Source organism: Panicum virgatum, chromosome 6K, assembly GCF_016808335.1.
Source record: "Panicum virgatum strain AP13 chromosome 6K, P.virgatum_v5, whole genome shotgun sequence".
NCBI lineage: Eukaryota > Viridiplantae > Streptophyta > Magnoliopsida > Poales > Poaceae > Panicum > Panicum virgatum.
This window is the reverse complement of record NC_053141.1, coordinates 11,106,618-11,125,678: the sequence shown is the minus strand read 5'-3', so window position 1 is coordinate 11,125,678 and position 19,061 is coordinate 11,106,618. Positions and strand designations below refer to the sequence as shown.

At 41.1% G+C, this 19,061-nt stretch overlaps 1 protein-coding gene across 4 annotated transcripts; it reads left to right on the top strand.

Annotated features, from left to right (window-relative positions):
* Positions 1-11,749: 11,749 nt before the first annotated feature.
* LOC120711729 ((-)-germacrene D synthase-like) lies at positions 11,750-18,258 on the top strand. 4 transcript variants are annotated; one of them, XM_039997357.1, is made up of 8 exons: positions 11,750-11,901; positions 12,766-12,887; positions 12,999-13,266; positions 13,995-14,379; positions 14,648-14,869; positions 15,652-15,784; positions 17,384-17,629; positions 17,717-18,258. In XM_039997357.1, the coding sequence occupies exons 2-8, from the start codon at positions 12,780-12,782 to the stop codon at positions 18,008-18,010; spliced, it is 1,656 nt and encodes a 551-aa protein (XP_039853291.1). In that variant the 5' UTR covers positions 11,750-11,901; positions 12,766-12,779; the 3' UTR covers positions 18,011-18,258. The 4 variants fall into 4 exon arrangements, with proteins under 4 accessions (XP_039853291.1, XP_039853290.1, XP_039853294.1 ...); XM_039997356.1 differs by having other exon boundaries at positions 12,761-12,887; XM_039997360.1 differs by having other exon boundaries at positions 11,751-11,901; positions 14,001-14,379.
* Positions 18,259-19,061: the final 803 nt, after the last annotated feature.

Sequence of the window (19,061 nt, the reverse complement as noted above, 5' to 3'; positions counted from 1 at the left end):
GTGGCCTGTAGAGCTAGGGTTTCTTCTTAATTTATACCATGGAGGAGCGATCCCAGCCGTTGGATCGGGAATGGACGATCAAAATCAATTGGGCCATTTGGGCTGAACTGGGCCTGGTTTAATTAATATTTTTCTTTTTCTTTTATCATTTTATTGCACCATTGTGAAGTAACAAGTAAGAATATTTATCTTGTATGTACCAATATATTTTTTATATATAATAGACTACATATAAGCTGTTTTGTAGAAGTTTCAAAAAAATTTGAGCTCCTTTACTATTTTTAATAATTTAAATGATTTTCTACATGTTTATAGAAAATAATTACAATTTGAACTACTTCTATTTCAAATACCATTTAGAAAATTCCTAAAAATAAATTTTAAGTATGGTTGTTCAATTTAGCTCATATCATAAAAATAGATGAAAATTTGAAATGTTTGTTAGGGATAGTTCAAATTTCTATTCAAAACCTTATTATAAAATAATGATAATAATATTTAAAACCTTTTTGAAAATTATATAAATTGGCATAGAATTAGTTTATGAGTTTATAAGCTTAACATTAAAATTTCAAAACATTTCATGAAGATTGAAGTATATATTGTTCATAGAATGGATAGACTCCTCACATTGTTTCATACAACTCAACTCAAACTTTGAGATTTATACATCCTAAAGTATTTTCTTGCTCACATACACATCAATTTTGGACACAATCTTACCTTCACTCTCCTATTAGCATTTGTCGATTTACATTAGCACTTGTTGTGCAAAAAAATTATTTACTCTATTTTCTATTTTGTGGAGAAAACAAGCCTTAGGAAAAAGATCCGATAGAATATAGTAAATAACTAAAAAATGCCACTAAATCAAATATAACAATTTTAGAAAAAAATTGAAAAAAATCCTATCAAATTTGGAGTTATGATGAGGGAGAAAAACCATCTGTAACTTTGAAATCCAAATTAAAAAGAGAAAGATGAACTATTCATGTGTTCTTCATCTCAATCCAGCAAGCATTAGAGAAAGTATAAAAAATACCCTTTACTAAACAAAACGTACAGACGCATGGTGTAGTGGAAAGGACCGAGCTTGGAGAACGCAGCCAGCCAGGTTCGAACCCCAACTGCACACACCACACTTTTTTTCTTAGCAGATCTATTTTCTCAGTGATCAGATAAAACAGAATAATACCTCACTTAGTCACAAACAGAGTCGCAGCATACTGGTAACACTTTCGTTTTGGAACCTCAAGACCCTGGTCCGAATCCTGGCGTACTGGTAACACTTTCGTTTTGGAACCTCAAGCATATGTATAATTACAACACTACTCTATAGTACAAATGTAGAAGTAGTGTAGTGGTATTTGCTCTCTTCTCCAAACCCAGAGATGCAAGGTTCGATTCCCTGTTTCCACTTTTTATTAACACGACAATTTTTTTCCCAATCACATATGCATACTGCTAACATGACAATTTTTTTCCCAATCACATGCATACTGCGGGAGGATAGGTTTAACGCCAAATTCAAATTTTTTCCAATCACTTTTTTTATTCAATCACATATGCATGTACCACAGGACGATAGGGAGCAGAATAGGACTTAGTAGAATGTTAAAATTTGGTTTAAGGCTTTTAGATTCCTTTTCATGTGCGCTGACTAGTCTGCCACATAAGCATCAAATAAGAGAAGCAAAAACTTGAATTGAAAATGAAAAAGTCAAAACATATAGTTAAAATAGCTATGACGATTTTTATGACATTAATATTAAAACGTCATGTTTTGTGGGCTCAGTTATGACGAATTTAATAAAACATCATATTTTATGGGCTCAATTATGATGAATTCAATAAAACGTCATAAAGTTTTGGGCCTAGGATCCATACCTTCAAATTCGTCATAGATTGTGTGCAATTGTGACGCTTCATTAAAATATCATAAAATTTTCGTCATAGATCACCACATTTCTTATAGTGATTGCCGGCATAGGAAATAAAAGGCAGCCTATTAACTAAGGGACAAGTTATGATTCAGGAACTATGTTGGTTTTCTTTCTTCTTTTAAAAGTGCATATACATGAGAATAAATATATAAGTGTATATATATATATGTGTGTGTTTAATACATATAAAGGAAAACCAACTGCACTCTCGGACTATTATAACCTCATCTCCCCATAAGCCGAAGAGGAATCACTTTGATTTTGAATGAGAACCATGGTCACTTAGACTTGTGGTACTTAATTGACTACAGTGATTGATTGGTCTGGTGTACTGTCTTTTGAGAAGTGAGTCCATAAGTTTTGAATAAGCATAAGAAATAAGTTTTTTGGAGCTCCTAAGTTAAAGAAGTTTATTTGATATGAGGTGGCATGCTATAGTAACTGGATTCAATGGTACGTGTAATTGAACGTTGTAATCCTTTTATCTTGGTATGTCATTTTGTTGAAAAATAGACTTATAAGTTTAAGTCTTACGATCAAGGGGGGATGTTAGATGATGATCTGTAAAGCTTAAACAGTAAGCTTAACCGTGAATGTTCAGTAAAGCAGCTAACGAAGAAATAAATGAAGATAAGAGAACGGGATGTTTCCATCCCATACCCGTCCAGATCGGGGATGGGAACCGACATAGGGATGTCAATTCCCCCCGGTGAGCAACGACATAAGAGAAGGGATAGTACCCAGTTCAAGCAACCGATCATGCTTACGTTGCCATCACCGGGGAAGCACCACCGACATGCACACAGACATATACACAGGGGCTTCCCAAGGCCCTAGCCAGCTAGAACAAGAAGAAGAACAGAGCAAGAAGAGGAAGGATGGGAGCTCGAGAGCAAAGGTACTAAACCTAATTGAGCTCCCTGTTTGTGGTTCCATTTGAGCTAGAGATCCTAGAACTTCTAACACTGAGGCCTTACCAAATGCTGTAATGTTAAACCAATGAAAGGTCTGAAATGGCTAGAGGAGAGGTGAATAGCCAGTTAAAAAATCTACACCAACACTTATACAAAAGGTCACATAAATAGATAGTGAAGCTAATTTTACACTAACACTACTAAAAAGATGCAAGCCACCTATCCACAGTTCCAATAGAACTATAAAAACTAAATCACACAACATCAAATAAATGTTAATGCAAGGGATAGAGATTTTTACAACAACCGGCCAACCGGCAAGAGTACGATGATATGAATATCAAGAATTCCAATGAAGTCCTCGGGAATGAACAAGATGACACAATTATTTATCCCGAGGTTCACGTGCTTGCCGGCACACTACTCCTCGTTGTAACCGTACATCCACTTGATGGTTCACGAGCTAATAGGCATCACTTGCCTAACCACCACTTGAGGTGCTGCACAACCAATCACAAGCTGGGGATTCACAAGCTACGAGCAATCCATTAGAGTTGCATTCTGTGAATCTCCCGCAAGGAAGGCACAAGAACGCCTCACAAATACCTTCTTGATTGGAGGCGGATACAATCACCAAATCCGATCAATAGTCAATCCAACTCCAAACCGTCTAGGTGACAGCAATCACCAAGAGTATCAAGAAATCCGCAATCACAACGATCTCCTAGTGCCACCAAAGTGCAACACTCATGCAAGAACTAGATGCACTAGGATTTTCCCAAAAATTCTCTCATGAAATAAGCCCCGAGCTCATAAAACTAGAGGATGGCGAGCACCACACACTCTCACGAAATGAATCTCTTGATTAGCGTGTAGAAAATCATCTCACAGATCTGAACTTCAACGCATGGAGAGGGGGGGGGGAGCAAAAGGCTTTCTGTATTCTTGGTGTTCTATAGAAGCAAGAGAGAAAGAGATGGCGTAGTTCGTGGTGCATAGAGGAGCCAGAACCTCCCCCAACGGGCATACTCCCTCCATCCCACAATATTTGCATTTTTAGGAATGGGCACATCAACCAAGACAGAGCTACAACACTTGGGTTTCCCAGCTTTGTGGCGGCAATGGATCCAAATGATACTCTCTACGGGTACCTCCTCTATTCTTCTCAATGGTCTGTCTGGCATGCAGTTCCATTGCAAAAGAACTGACAGGGAGACCCGCTCTCCCCTTTGTTGTTTGTTCTAGCTGCTGAGCTCCTGCAATATATCATCAACGATGCCAAGCACCAAGGTAGTCTCATCCTTCCTATACCCCAGCCAACGGAGGACTTCACCGTAATTCAATATGTTGATGATACGGTCATAATCATGGAAGCTGACCCTAATCAGCTCTCTCCCCTCAAGGGCCTACTGCGAAAATTCACTCTGTCCACAGGGCTGAAAATCAACTATGCAAAGTCCCAGATGATCCCCATCAATGTACACCCGGAGTGAATGTTGGTACTTACTTTTGTTTTTGGATGTGCAGTTGGGTCCATGCCCTTCACCTACCTAGAGGTCTCCCAATGGGAACAACCAAGCCTTGAATGGAGGATCTCACACCCATCATGGATAGAGTTGAACGTAAGCTTACTGCTTGCTCCTCTCTGCTTTCCTATTCTAGCCGTTTGGAAATGGTCAACACTGCCATCACGCCAATTACTACCTATGCGATGAGCACTCTAAATTTGCCGGCTGGAGTTATTGACAATATAGAGTGAATTCAAAAGCAATGTCTCTGGAGGGGTAATGATCTCACAAAGAAAGGTGGCAACCTCGCTGCCTGGTCAATGATGGCTCGGCCCAAGTCAAAAGGGGGTGTGGGAGTACTTAATCTTCAGCTGCAAAATGATGCGCTCCTCCTCAAACAACTGCATAAATTCTATAACAGGAAAGATATACCTTGGGTACAACTTGTCTGGTTTAGGTATTATTCATCCAAGTTCATGTGAGGTAGGATCCTTTTGGTGGAAGGATTTGCTCCGGTTAAATGTCCTATAGGGGAATAGCAAAGTGCACAATTGGGGATGGTCGGTCAGTTTTGTTCTGGGAGGATTTATGGACACCAATTGTTCTCTCGAATGAATTTCCAAATCTCTATGCCGCAGCATGGAATAAAAGAGCCTCTGTCAAGGAAGTACTTGCAGCTGAGGATCTTGCTTCCTTGTTCCACCTTCCTGTCTCGGAGCAAGCATTTCAAGAGCTAGGTGACCTGCAGCAAACCTTAGCAACTCTGGAATATCAGCCGACAGAAATAGATAGTTGGACATTCTTATGGGGAAATGATCGGTACTCCTCTCGCAAATTCTATGCCATGGTGTTCAACAATGTGACTATCCCTCCAACTTTTGCAATGATCTGGAAGTCCAAATGCACACCTAGACTAAAGTTCTTTGCCTGGCTCATGATTGCGGACAGATTGAACACAAGAAACATGCTCAGACGAAGGTATTTTCACCTTGACGCAGGCTTTAACTGTGTCTTGTGTAGTGCAAGCCCTGAGGAGGATGTGTGGCATCTTTTCTTTGACTGCCAGTTCGCACGAGAATGCTGGGCGACCCTGAACGTCATTTGGCCGGACACACAGGATATACATGAGCTGCTTGCTGGAGGAAGATCTCCGTTTGGCCGTCAATTCTTCATGGAGCTTTTCATTGTGGCGTCGTGGGAGATTTGGAACATGAGGAATGAAATGGTTTTCAACGGCGTGCAAGCATGTCGTCGCTCTTGGATTGTGAAATTCAAGAGGCAGATTCTCCTCCAGCTCCTGCGAGTAAAAGAAGAATATCATCCCCCCATTGTAACATGGCTCGATACAATTGTTTAGATCTTCTCTTCTTTCTGTCGTACTTTCCGCCTTAATGGCGCCCTGTAAGTAACCCGCTTGTACAGTTTACTTTCTTATAATCTTAAAATGAAGCGCTGTGGGGAACTTCCCCATAGTTTTTTTTTAAAAAAAACTAAGACAGAGCTGGAAATTACCAAAATACCCCCTATTGATGTGAGCTGGTCGCGTTTCTGCCGGCTAGAAGTCTGCAGAGTCCGGATGGTTCACATAGGGCTTGACGTACCATCCTTGCACTTGTCCATGGAAAGAGCAAATATGTAAACTTATATCGTTGAACCAAACGGATGCCAACGAGAGCCTCAGCTATTTCGTCTGTGCTATCATGGCACGTGTCCACTGGGGTGGCAGCCTTCTGTGCTGCGGTAGATGGGTACACGCCTGCCTTTTTTTTTACATGGCTCGCGCACGCACTTGATGATATGTGGGCCCAACCTGCCCGGTCATGTGCGCATCACATGCCGAGGCTTCGAGCACCCTCCTTGCTATAGATGTAAAGAAAGCTCGACCCGACAGCCCGGCACGAGGCACGATTTTTTGGCCCAGCCCAAACACGGCACGGCCCGATCTTCATCGTGCCCGAACCGGCACGGCCCGATACTTCGGGCCGTGCTTGGGCCGTTACATTGGCCCGGCGAGCAGCACGGCCCGGCACGAATTCTAGACGCCGGCCTGAGAAGGCCTGTTACCTCCAGCTCCACCACTTGGATAGTTGGCCCATACATGAATAACCTGGCCTGCTTGGCTCCTTCTTCCTACGACCACACCTCCCATATCCCCAAACCTTATCTGTTGCTGTGAGGCGCACGGACGCAGTGCATCCTCCGCCAACCTCATCCCTCCCGCCAGCTCGCAGGAGGTGGAGACGGCGCGCTGGCTGCACCGACGACGCAGGAGGCTGCAACGGCGCGGGGGGCGGCTGGCAGCGTCACCAGCGTGGTGGCCGATGCGCGCGAGGGCCGCGGCAACGCGTCGGAGGCCGCGGCGACGGCAGGCGCAGTGGCTGGCGGGCAGCATCAGCAGCGCGGTGGCCGATGCACGCGAGGACCGCGGTACCACGCAGGAGGCTGCGGCGGTGCGCGCGAGGGCGGCGACGGCAGAGCAAGGTTAATCTAACCGGTGGGAACCGGTCCGGTTTGACCGGTTACCGGTCAAACCGGTCCGGTCCGGTTCCGGTTCCGGCCGGTACCCAACCGGCCAAAATTCAAATTTTAAATTTGAATTTAAAAAATGAAAAATTTCCAAAAAATTCCTAAAAATACTTTAAGGTGTGATGAATCTAATGGTGTCAAATTTTCTCAAAAATTCATTCATTTAGTATAGTTTGTGGGAATTTAAAGTTAAATTAAAAAAGAAAAAGAAAAAAATAGGCCGGCCCATGAAGGCCCACCGATCAAACCGGTCAAACCGGCCGGTAAACCGGTAAAACCGGCCGGTAAACCGGTTGCACGGGAGCTTTTGAATTTCAAACCGGTCAAACCGACCGGTAAACCGGTAAAACCGGCCGGTAAACCGACCGGTAAACCGGTAAAACCGGCCGGTAAACCGGTCAAACCGGCCGGTAAACCGGTCGGAACCGGTTGCACAGGAAAATTTGAATTTATTTGAATTTAGATTTGAATTCAACCGGTTTCCACCGGTTCCGGCCTAACCGGTCCGGTAAACCGGTACCGGAGGGCGGCGGTAACCGGTTTCCGGTTGGGATTAAAAACCCTGCGGCAGACGAGGCGGCCGGTGCTCGCAAGCTCGGCGGCCGGCGCGTCCTCGGTGCAAGCAGACATCGCTGGGCGCCGGCAGGCGCGACGGCCTCTGGCACAACGAAATCCTCGTGCCAGCACGACAGGAAACGATGGGTCCGTGGGCTCGTATTTGGGCCGAGGACGTGGCACGACGGACGGCACAGCACGGCCCGTGAGCTCAGGCCGAGCCCAATCCATTCGTGCCCGGACCGGGCCGGGCGGCCCGAATGGCCATCTATACTCCTTGCCTTGCTAAAATTTCCGTCTCGCCTTGCACAACATGGATACTTTGCCATTCCCTGCTCTCTTTGCAGACCTGGAGTGAACGGGCGCTGACCAATATGAAGGTGATACAGGCGCTCAGAGCACATATCTGCCTCCACCATGTTCAACCTCTTGCCGCCTACAAGAGATGCTGCTATTGTTTGTTTCAATTTCGGAACTACATTTTTTTTTCAATTTCGGAACATCTTTTTCTATGCACGTGCTTCGCAAATCGTATAACTCCCAAGTTAGCTCTGTTTGAATCCAAGTGTTAATAGATGAAAGTGCTAAATTTTAGCACTCCAAATGAAAGTGCTAATTGGGTGGACTAATCTTTAGCTAACACTCAACTTTAGCGTGTGCATGAGTGTTAATATGTGCTAAAGTTACCACTCAACTTTAGCTCCGCCAAATAAATCATTGGTCCACGCTTTTTTCTTTATTAGTCTGACCTACATCCTATTTATAAGTGGTTGTTTGGATCCATGTGCTAATATCTAAATGTGCTAAACTTTAGCACTAACTTCTTCAAACTACAGGGCTAACCTTTTGCCAAAATTCAAAAACTTTAGTATGGGCCATGATTGTTAATACGGAGTACTCCTCCGTCCTGAAATGTAGGGTAGTGTAGTTTTTGCCAACAAAATAAAGAAATGGAAAAAAAACGCATATACCCCTCATTATTTCTATATTTGATTAATTAATTACAAAATTATCAGCCAGGTATTAGTTTTTTAGATGGATCAGCTAGCTATTGATTGTCGCACTAAAAATCTAGGAGATCTCTCCATTTCTTTTATTATTTCCTAGCCCACTTGAATTAATGGGGGAGAGATAAAAAAAACTTAGAATGTTTTACATTTGGTTACAAATTTTAAACTTTTTAATATCTTAAATTTCAGAATGGAGGAAGTAGATACTAAAATTTAGCACTTAACTTTAGCTAATTCAAATAGACCCTAAGTCCGCAACTCTGCATGTCTTATACGGGGTTAGTATTTTTATTGTTTCAACTGTTGCACTGCAGCTGTAAAGGCATCATTAATTAATTATACTACACTAATGCTGATAAATGATAACATAGTCCATACACACGTCTTTCTACAGGCGCGGCTTTAGCGAGCCAACCATCCTAATAAAATATTACCAACGCTGCACACTGCTCTGGTTCCTGCTTTGCTGCACGCGTCCGGGCCCAGCAAGTGCAGTCTTTCATGTCTGTTGTGAGCATTTAATTCGGGACGTATCTCACAAGTCAAATTTCATTATGATTGGCCACAGTAACATTACAGTAACTATCATTTAATTATGCAGTCAAAGTCTTTATTAGATTCGACTGTCGAATTAGCACAAAAATTGTGAAATTAGTTTTATAAATTATCTTTATTTAATATCTTGAATTAGTAGTCAAAGTTGGGAACAATAATCCATGCTAAAAACCAAACATGAAGTACCTGAGCCCGTTTCCGGAGCAGAACCGGCAGGCAGCATGGGGCGCGCGCTTCTACCCGTTGGAAAAAGAGCTTAGGCGCTATTTAGTTTTAAAAATTTTATCTCCAAAAACATCACATCGAATATAGTACTAAATGAATTCTATTTATAAAATTTTTTATATGGATGGGTTGTAAATCGTGAGACGAATCTAACGAGTCTACTTAATTTATAATTTGCAATAGTGATGCTAAAATAACCATCCACTAATTATAAATTAATCACTGATTAATTAGACTCGTTAGATTAATCTCGCGATTTACAATCCATCTGTACAAAAAATTTTATAAATAGACTTCATTTAGTACTCTAAATAATAAGAATTTTTTTAAAATTTTTACGGATAAAAATCTAAACACACCCTTAATTTCTGATTGTGTTATTTTTTATTTGACGGTTGGAGCGTCAGGTGGCTGTCGGCCACTAACTGGCATTCCCATCTCCGTGGCTTCCCCTCCAAGCACCAGGTCGAGCTCAAGCCTTCAGCATGCTGCAAGCCACTCAACGTTAATGGTGCCAGCTAATTTCTTTTGGACTCTTCTCTTCTGTGCAGCCAGCTCGCGCGATGCGCTGTCGCTGTGGCTTGCGCCGGCTCGGTGTGCCCGCTGGAACACGAGGACAGCAGCGGGCGGCGATGTGACTCCGCGTGAGGCACGCGTTGCCGTTTGACAGCATCGGCTGGTTCCGATGCTGCGAGGTGACAGGTGCTCAGGCTTGCTTCTGCTCGGTACTGTTTGGTTTCTTGTACGGCAACAAGAGAATTTTGTATGCATAAAGTAGGTAGTAAATGAAGTTTATTTGTAAAATATTTTTATATATGGATGTAATTTTTCGCGACGAATTTAATGACAGTAATTAATTGATGATTGGTTACAGTAATGTTACAGTAACTAACTTCTAATTATGCGGTCAAATGTCTCATTAGATTCGTCTCGCGAAATAGCGTAGGGTTGTACAGTTAATTTTGTAAATTACCTTTATTTAGTATAATTAGTCAAAATTTATGGTACGTTTGCTACGGAGACAACCAAACAGACAACGTTGCGAAAGGAGCGGGCAGTGCGTCCAAAAGCTGTCGACGATAGTACATGTAGGAGTATTGTATGAAGTCTAAGGGATTGTTTGGTTTGGGAGCTAAATTTTAGTCTATATCATATTAAAAAAATTAGTATTTAGAAATATTAAATAAAAGTTAATTATAAAACTAATTGCAGAATCTTAGAGCTAAACTGTGAGACGAATCTAATGAGATATATTAATTTATAATTAGGGAATGGTTACTGTAGTATCACTATAGCAAATTATGGATTAATTATGCTCATTAGATTCGTCTCGCGAATTAGCACTCAGCTGTCAAAAAAATTTATAAACAGATTTTATTTAATACTCCAAAATAATAAGATTGCTTTTGATGTGATAGGGACTTAAAAAATCCCAGCAATCAAACAGCACCTAAATATAAATTAATTATAAAATAAATTTCAGAATCTATGAGCTATTTCGCGAGACAAATCTCGTCTCCGGAAATAACTCATGAGTTGTGGAATAAATTTTGTCATTAATTTATATTTAATATTATTAATTAGCATCTAAATATTTAATGTGACTGCAGGATAATTTTGGGCTTGTTTGGGCCGTGTTTGAAACGGTCTAGAAACAGATACAAATAGTGCTTGCACGTTTTTTGAGAGGAGAATCTCGCATGCATGAACTATTAAATAAAGTTTATCTACAAACCTCTTTAGAAATGGGTGTAATTTTTCGTGACAAATCTGATGACGGTAATTAATCGATGATTGGCTACAGTGATGGTACAATAACCATTCTTTAATCACGCCGTCAAAAATCTCGTTAGATTCTTCAGGATTCCTAGCATAGAAGTTCTGAAGTTGATTTTGTGAACTGATTTTATTTGATATTGTAATTAACTGTCAAAGTTATAAAATCTCTAGATTAAACTAGTCTAGTTCAAACCAAACGGAGGCTTGTTCCTCGGCGCTAAATTTTAGCGCGGAGGAATCTTTCACCTCGCAGCATCGGGAACTAGCCGAGCTCCTGTCAAACGGCAACGCATGCCTCACGCGGAGTCACATGGCCGCCTGCTGCTGTCCTCATGTTCCAGTGGGCACACCGAGCCGGCCCAAGCCACAGCGACAGCACATCGCGCGAGCTAGCTGCACTTCAGCTGAAGTGAGGGTGCGTTTGGTTCCTTCCTGGAGCAATCTTCCATACATAAAAGTATTAGATAATTTTTTTTATAAATTTCTTTTATAGATAGGTGTAACTTTTCAAAATCTAATGAGCTAAATTCCATCATAATTAGCTACAGCGATACTACAATAATTATCTTTTAATTATGCAGTCAAAAGTCTTATTAGATTCGTCTCGCGAATTAGCGCAGAGGTTGTGGAGTTAATTTTATAAACTGACTTTATTTAATATCTTTAATTAGCGGTCAAAATTATAAACAGTTATCTGTGCTAAAAAACCAAACACCCCCACAGCTCGATTCCATGCGGCCGCGGCCGCACTTAGGGCGTCTCTAGTGATGCTGGCGGCTTGGCCAGCTATATAACGTGGAGGAGGGAGGAGCTCGGCCAAGCCCAACAAGTGCTCGGGGACGGCGCGTGTCAGAAGGAAGGCCTCGAGAACAAACAGGCGGCGTTGGTAAGGAAACTCCTTTTTCCAATTCCCTCTCCATGTCTGATTTCCAGCCTACTCACCAAATCGTCAGTCCAAGTCACCTTCTTGCAGAGGCTGTTAGACCCTATTTTGTACAAAAAATTTTGGGATTCAAAATTTGTTCACAAATATAAAAAATTCTAGATTAAGAGTAGGTCCCATCATCATAACTATGCATCATTTTCCAACAAAAAGGTGTGCATGTAGTGCATGTGGGGAAGGAGTATAAAGAGAAGGGGCATGTGAAGAAAGAGGTGCTCCCTACTTTGATTAAGGTCTATTTAGCACCCAAATAGAGTTCCAATAACTAATAATTATGCCAGTCTTAGTGGAGAGTGTCATTGCACGGTTACCAAGACTGTGAACTAGATAACTGAGCCGGAGGAGGTATCATGATGATGACACTCCTATCACATCCTATGACTCTACCTCCCCTCTCTTCATGGTGAGGCTGTCATGTCAACAAATTTAATGTTCATAACACTCTCATTGAGACTAGCCTTAGGGGTAGAAGAATCTTTTGTACCCATCTATAATCTATCCTAAAAACTTAAAATCCTTTATATTTGTGGACGGAGGGAGTAGAGATTATACTAGCTCCAGCTCCCTCAAACTAACTATTGTAGCGACATTATTCACAGGAGCTATTTTTCTCTCTCCCCTACACCCACACCTATGATCCAGAGAGAATCTTTTTTTTTTCTTTAGTGACATTTATTTTAAGATGCAAAATTCAATCAGTATGGCTGCAAGTCTTATTTCTAGTCTTTCCGAAACATGCATGGAATTCATTACTTACTAATTATAAGTAATCTTTTATCAATTTGTGGATGTGTACCGATAGAGTAGAAGAGGCCGGTATCATGGAGCACGTGAATCCTGCTAAGCGGCCCACAGTAATGGTCGAGGACAGTAAGTGGACGGGATACTTCATTGAACTCCAGCCTTTGCCATGCTCTCACCTGCTGCAGGTATAACAACGAAAAACTCGTACTATGGCATTATACAGACCGGCCGGCATTTTTGTAAGTGACACAGTTCTCTATTTCTCTTCTTCCTAATAAATACGTACAAATCAAAAGTCCCAGGTCAGGATCACGGATAGGCGGGATGAGCTCGTGCAGAAGGTTCGCTGCATTATACAAGATTTTGGAGAAAAGGAAAATTTGCTCCAGGGGATGAAGACTGTGGATGCCCTGGAACGCCTCGGTGTCGGGTACCATTTTGAGCAGGAGATTGCTACATTTATGGACGTTCTCAGCAGCAGGAAACCAGCAGTGGGTGATGACTTATGTGCAGTCGCACTCCAGTTCCGGTTGCTGAGGCAGCATCACTACGACGCAACCTGTGGTATATATAATTATTTCATCTGCATTATATTCCTATCTTTGTCTGGTCATAATAATGTTGCAGCTAGCGTTCAAGTAGTATAATTTTTACAGAGAATTTTAGCCGCAAATACTCTTTCAGACTCCAAATATATATAAATTATTTTGGTTTTCCTAGGTGCGTGCGTACCTTTTGTTACGCACTAGATATAAACTTGTCTACTTACATATATCATAAACCTAAAACGACATACTCCCTCCGTTCCAAAATGTAGGTCGTTTTGACTTGATTCATAGTGTTTCTCATACACCTAAATATAACATATGTCTAGGTACATAGTAAAATATATGAATCTAGAAAAGTCAAAACGACCTGCATTTTGGAACGGATGGAGTATAATTTAGGTTTTAGGATGAACCGGAGGTAGTATTACACATTGTGTCGCAAATTTAACCCAACTTACTAGCTAGCTTGTCACCTATATATACATAAAACTGATAGATTAAACATTCTCATGCTTGGTAGATGCTAATATAAAAACTTTTATTCGGTTGAGCCATATACAAGGCTAAGTGTTTGATAGTGCACAATCTTGCATTGTGGTAAGTGAAGCTAGCTATATCGATCACGTGTCAGTAGTATGTATACTCTGTGAATGGCACTTGTCACTGAGTGTAAGTACATATGTAAAAGCATTTTTTTCTAAATTAAATGTACTTCCAATAGAATCACATTTTACTAAGTACCAGATGCAGATGTTTTCAAGACTTTCTTGGATGACAACGGGGATTTCAAAGACGCTCTGCGATCAGATGTTGATGCTTTGCTCAGCCTGTACGAGGCAGCTCACGTAAGTAAGTGCAATGAGGACGTGCTGAACAGGGCCGTCGTCTTCACCGTGGACCGGCTATCGTACCTAGCAAATGGTGGCAGTCTGCCTAAGCCCATCCAAAATAAAGTGCTGCATGCTCTAGCGGCGCCGACCTATCGGAGGATAAAAAGGCTCCAGGCCAAGCTCTACATTTCCATCTACGATGATGATAATGAGAAGGACCATGACATACTTGAGCTTGCTAAGCTAGACTTTCACATCTTGCAGCAGATGCACCGCGACGAAGTTAGGAGTATCTGTATGTAAGATTACATCTTTTGCTCAGTACGTAATTAGTAGAAAAATGTTTATACTCTGCTGCAAGCGATAAGCGAGAATGATCATGCATCATATGTGCATTAACACCATGGCAATAGTAAGCTAGTTGAATTAAGTAAGAATAATCCTGACATCTAAACCACGACAAAACGCTCTAGAATCTGAAGAATGGCCTTTATTTGTTGTCGAGAAAAAGTTACATAACCTAGTTGCATCTCATGAGATGAATAACGTCTAACTGACTACTTATAGGTGGTACAAGGACCTTAATCCTAAGAGCACTATTGGTCAATACATACGAGAACGGCCAGTCGAGTGTTATTATTGGGCCCTTGGTGCTTTCTACGAGCCACATTATGCCAACGCACGGATGATGTTTGCAAAGTTTCTGATACTATCAACATTCTTTGATGATATATTTGATTCATACGGCACACTGGACGAGGTTCGCCAATTTAACCAAGCAGTTCAAAGGTAGTATGTTAGCAGTTTCCTCTCTCTAAGTTGTATTTCAATACTCAATGATTAACAAAGCATCAAATATATTTTATTTGCACTTCTTCAATTAGGATGATGTTGATCATTTCGTGATACCATTTGAATGAAGGAACGCACAGCACACACAATAAAATGCAATATCATTGGTCATTAATTAATCGATTAAACAGTTATAAAATTTCTTTGATGATTACAAAATGCAATACCATTTGTGGGGACTGCCCTCGGATGTTCTGTGCATCACAGTACTAGGCCCTAGCTGTAGAGCTCTTATACATTCATTGTGTTCGGCTGGTTGATTCCGGGCTGCTGCTGCTGAGCAGCACAATCCCCACCAGCCGAACACTGTGATTGAAGTCCTGGATCTGAAGAGACATCTCTTCTGTGTGCACCTTCAACTTATAAGATCTAGGGTATAGCAGCGCAATGCCATTGTATGCATGCTTATGAGGAAAATATAATTCTTGAATCAACAAAAGTACTCATAGTAATTTAAATTGATCCTTAAATAAATTTATAATTTCAATTCTTAAGTAAACAATACAAATACTCGCAAGAACAAAGATATTCCAAGAAAATATACTTGAAACAAAAGGTATTCAAAGTAGCGATGTAAATAACAGGACCAACGAACTTTTAAGCTATCAATCTGTATATTCTACACTTTTTTTTTCAATCAATTGGTTTATATATTGTTTTCAAAATATGTCATGCACTTCAAATTCATGTATCCTTACAAGTTATATTTTTCAATATAGTTGGGACGAAGAAGCAGCACGGAAGATTGGGAACTGTTATGCATATGTCTTGTCCTATTTTTCAGACACATATGAAGCTTTTGTGGCTGATAATGGTGCTTCACTGATGGGTATTGATTATGTGAAGGAAGCAGTAAGTACATAGCTTAAACTAAAATGAACTAATTAATAACAATCAAATAGTTATTCACTCAAATTATTGTTGATGACCAACTTCTCATCCAGTGGACTAGTTGGGTACTGCATTTTGTGTTTAATTGTAGCAAACTTCAGATTTCTTAAGCCCTTTTAGGGTACCATGAACGATCACGGGTTCTTTTGTCCACTGGTGTACATTAATTAGGTTTCTTTCTAGCCCATCTATTCTTTTACATATGGGAGTAGAATCTACCATGGCTTAACATCAGAACATTTATACATATTTGGAGGAAAAAGCGGGTGCGCTCGTAGGGCAGGTGCAGGGCTGCGCATGGCTGACGGCAGAAGACTTGAGGCCTAGATCTCATGCTGACCAGGGAAGGAGGTGGCGGACGGTAGAAGATGCGGCTAGGTCTCGGCGTAGGGGAAATCGCATCAGGGGCAGCGAAACTGGAAGGGGCGGCACTGGTTCCAGAGGTGCTAGGCCTCATGGGAAGTTTTTTGTTTCTTCATGAGCGCAAGGTCAAGGGCCAGTGGGCTCGTCGAGAGGATTTGGGCCCAGCGAGGAAAAAGAAGAAGATTTAGGGAAAAGAAAGAAAAGGAGAAAACAAAAGAAAGGTAAAGAAAAGAAATTTAACCCCAAAGGCTTGGAAAATTTGGACACCACGAGTCCAAGTAAAATACATGAATCTCATGAAAAAGATTATAGAACTTTCCATTAAATGGATTCAGCTCTAGGAAAAAGTGAGAATAAATGCCGGAAAATTTTGGAAATATTTAGAAGATTGATAATTATATTCAAAATTTTATTCACATCCCAAAATTGAAATTTTAGGGTGTGACACTGATCCATATGACATGCTTGTAATAGGAAAGTTACAGAAGGTGATGCATCATTTTGTAACGAAAACAACATAAGAAACTCTCGACAATTCCAAAATCAGACAAGGTGTCTCAACATATCCAAAAAAAAATCATTATTGGCAAAACATTGATTAGAAGATTTAGCTTTTATGAATTGCTAATGTTTTGACCAAATTTTATGAATCACTATTTGTTTGATATGAGTAATGTCAATCTTTTTAGTACGTTAATGACAGAGGTATATCCACAATTTATTTAGAGTTACTTAATTATTAATAGGCTATTGGTTTTTTTTGTGAAAGTATTAATAGCCTATTGTAAGCTTTGCTTCCAGTATTGCAGAATGGGTGGTGTGGGTGTGTTCCTATAATGAAAAATAATGCATTCTTAATGGCATTCAAGTTCAACTGTAGAACTATGAGAGCAGGGGATCATATCACAGTCATATATTGTTAATGCAAATCTTTTAATGCCATCGAAGAGTTGGAGAAGCCTAGTCCATGCTATCCATCTTAGGGTAAAGTCGATCGTCCCGTGAGCTGTTCTTCGCAAAGCTGACCACGTGCAGATATCAAGCTGTGTTTGTTGCCTATCAGCACTGCTGCAATATAATCAATGCCCCATGTTATCCATAAGTCAATGGTTCTGCTCAAGTGTGATAGAAATATTGAATCATATTGTTTCCCAGTTCGTGAGGTTACGTATAAATTGCTAATTTTACCAAATGTAGATGAAAGAGATAAGCAGTTGCATGCTAAAAGAGCTGGTATGGCGAGAAGAGCGACAAGTGCCAACCGTGCATGCATACCTCACGCAGGCTGCTGTAATATCCGTACAGTATGTGCCAGCGGCTGTCACGGCACTTGTTGGAATGAACGCGAAGGATGAAGTTTTGAGCTGGGCTGGTTCATACCCTAAAATCATAGAGATTGCAGCAACCATGTGCCGATTGATGGATGACGTTGCTGGACACGAGGTAACAACTACACATCATACTAGCTCCCCTGCCACGTAATGACCTAATAAACTATCAATTTATGTATGGTCTTTAATTATTTCATAGAACGAGAAAGAAGACAGAAGCAGGTGTTTTACTGCAGTCGATTGCTATGTTAATGAGCATGGCGCAACGGTTCAGCAAGCAAAAAAAGCGTTGCGCGGACTTCTCGAGGAGCACTGGAGGAGAATCAATCAAGAGTTTCTCAGCAACGTTACAGTACCTGTTCCACTGCTGACAGTCTTGATAGATATTGTGCGCATTATGGACAGCATGTACATCGATGTGGATGCGTACTCAAAGTGCTCAAAACTGGCAGACCCAATACATAAATTGCTGAACGAGTGCGTCCACCATTAAGAAGCGGGCCCGTTTCAGCTGGTAATAGGAATGCCTGCACTAGCCTGCTTCCCATATATACGGAGTATACCCTACGCATACCCATAATGAATAAGTGTCATCTTTTTAGTAATATATTATGGCGTTGAACTGCATGTGGTGCACCAATGTGTATTGTTATACAGAAGACATGTAATGGTTGTAATAATAATAATAATGTGGCATGTGTGATGTAAAGGAATTAAAATTGTCTGAGTTTCTCACTCTTCTCAAAGAGCGAGTTGTCATGTGATGACAGTGATTTTTTATTCTGGATCCTTGAAATCACTGTCCTCATGGAGGTGGTGAACTCAATGTCACCATGTAGCAGGGGGACCCTGGTAAAAATACTTTGTGGTTTATAAAAAGGTAACAAGGTAAATGAAAATCAAATTTGCATGCGATATGTAATTTGCTCTTTTTCCCAAGAGAACAGCAGCAAGCAGAGCAAGACAACCCCGCAGAGCAAGGCATCCAAAAGCGACTGCTAAACAACGGCTCCATAATCAAGTCATTATTTGCTAAGCCAGGTTAGAACATAGTAACACCGGCTACTAGTAATAGAAAACAATTGATCATTTGCAATTGCACACCATCCTTGTGATGGCACCAAAGCAACACTAGGAGACTCCCACCCACATTACTAGAAGTTGCAAATTCGTATTTGCAAATTCTAGCTTGGATAGTTAAGATGCGAATAACATGTGTATTCGTGTTTTTGAATGTTTTTATGGTACTTTTGGTCTCCATATTTTGTGTTACTAATGGGAATCTTTACAAGACCTAAAAGTGAGCGATTTTCCCTCCCTGGTTGGGCCACGTCACCAAAAAATAGGATCATCCAATCGGAATCCAACGGACAGCGGCACAGGAGCACATCCCCCTAGTGATGCTTTGCCTGCCTGGCCCCTTTAGGCCCTGTTCGGTTCCTAGAGATCCAGGTCTTGGAATTAATTGTTCCTACCACGAATGCTAGTGTAATTAACACAAGGCCGGAATAGTTCTGGGGCCGTTCCGGTCACCAGAACAGGCT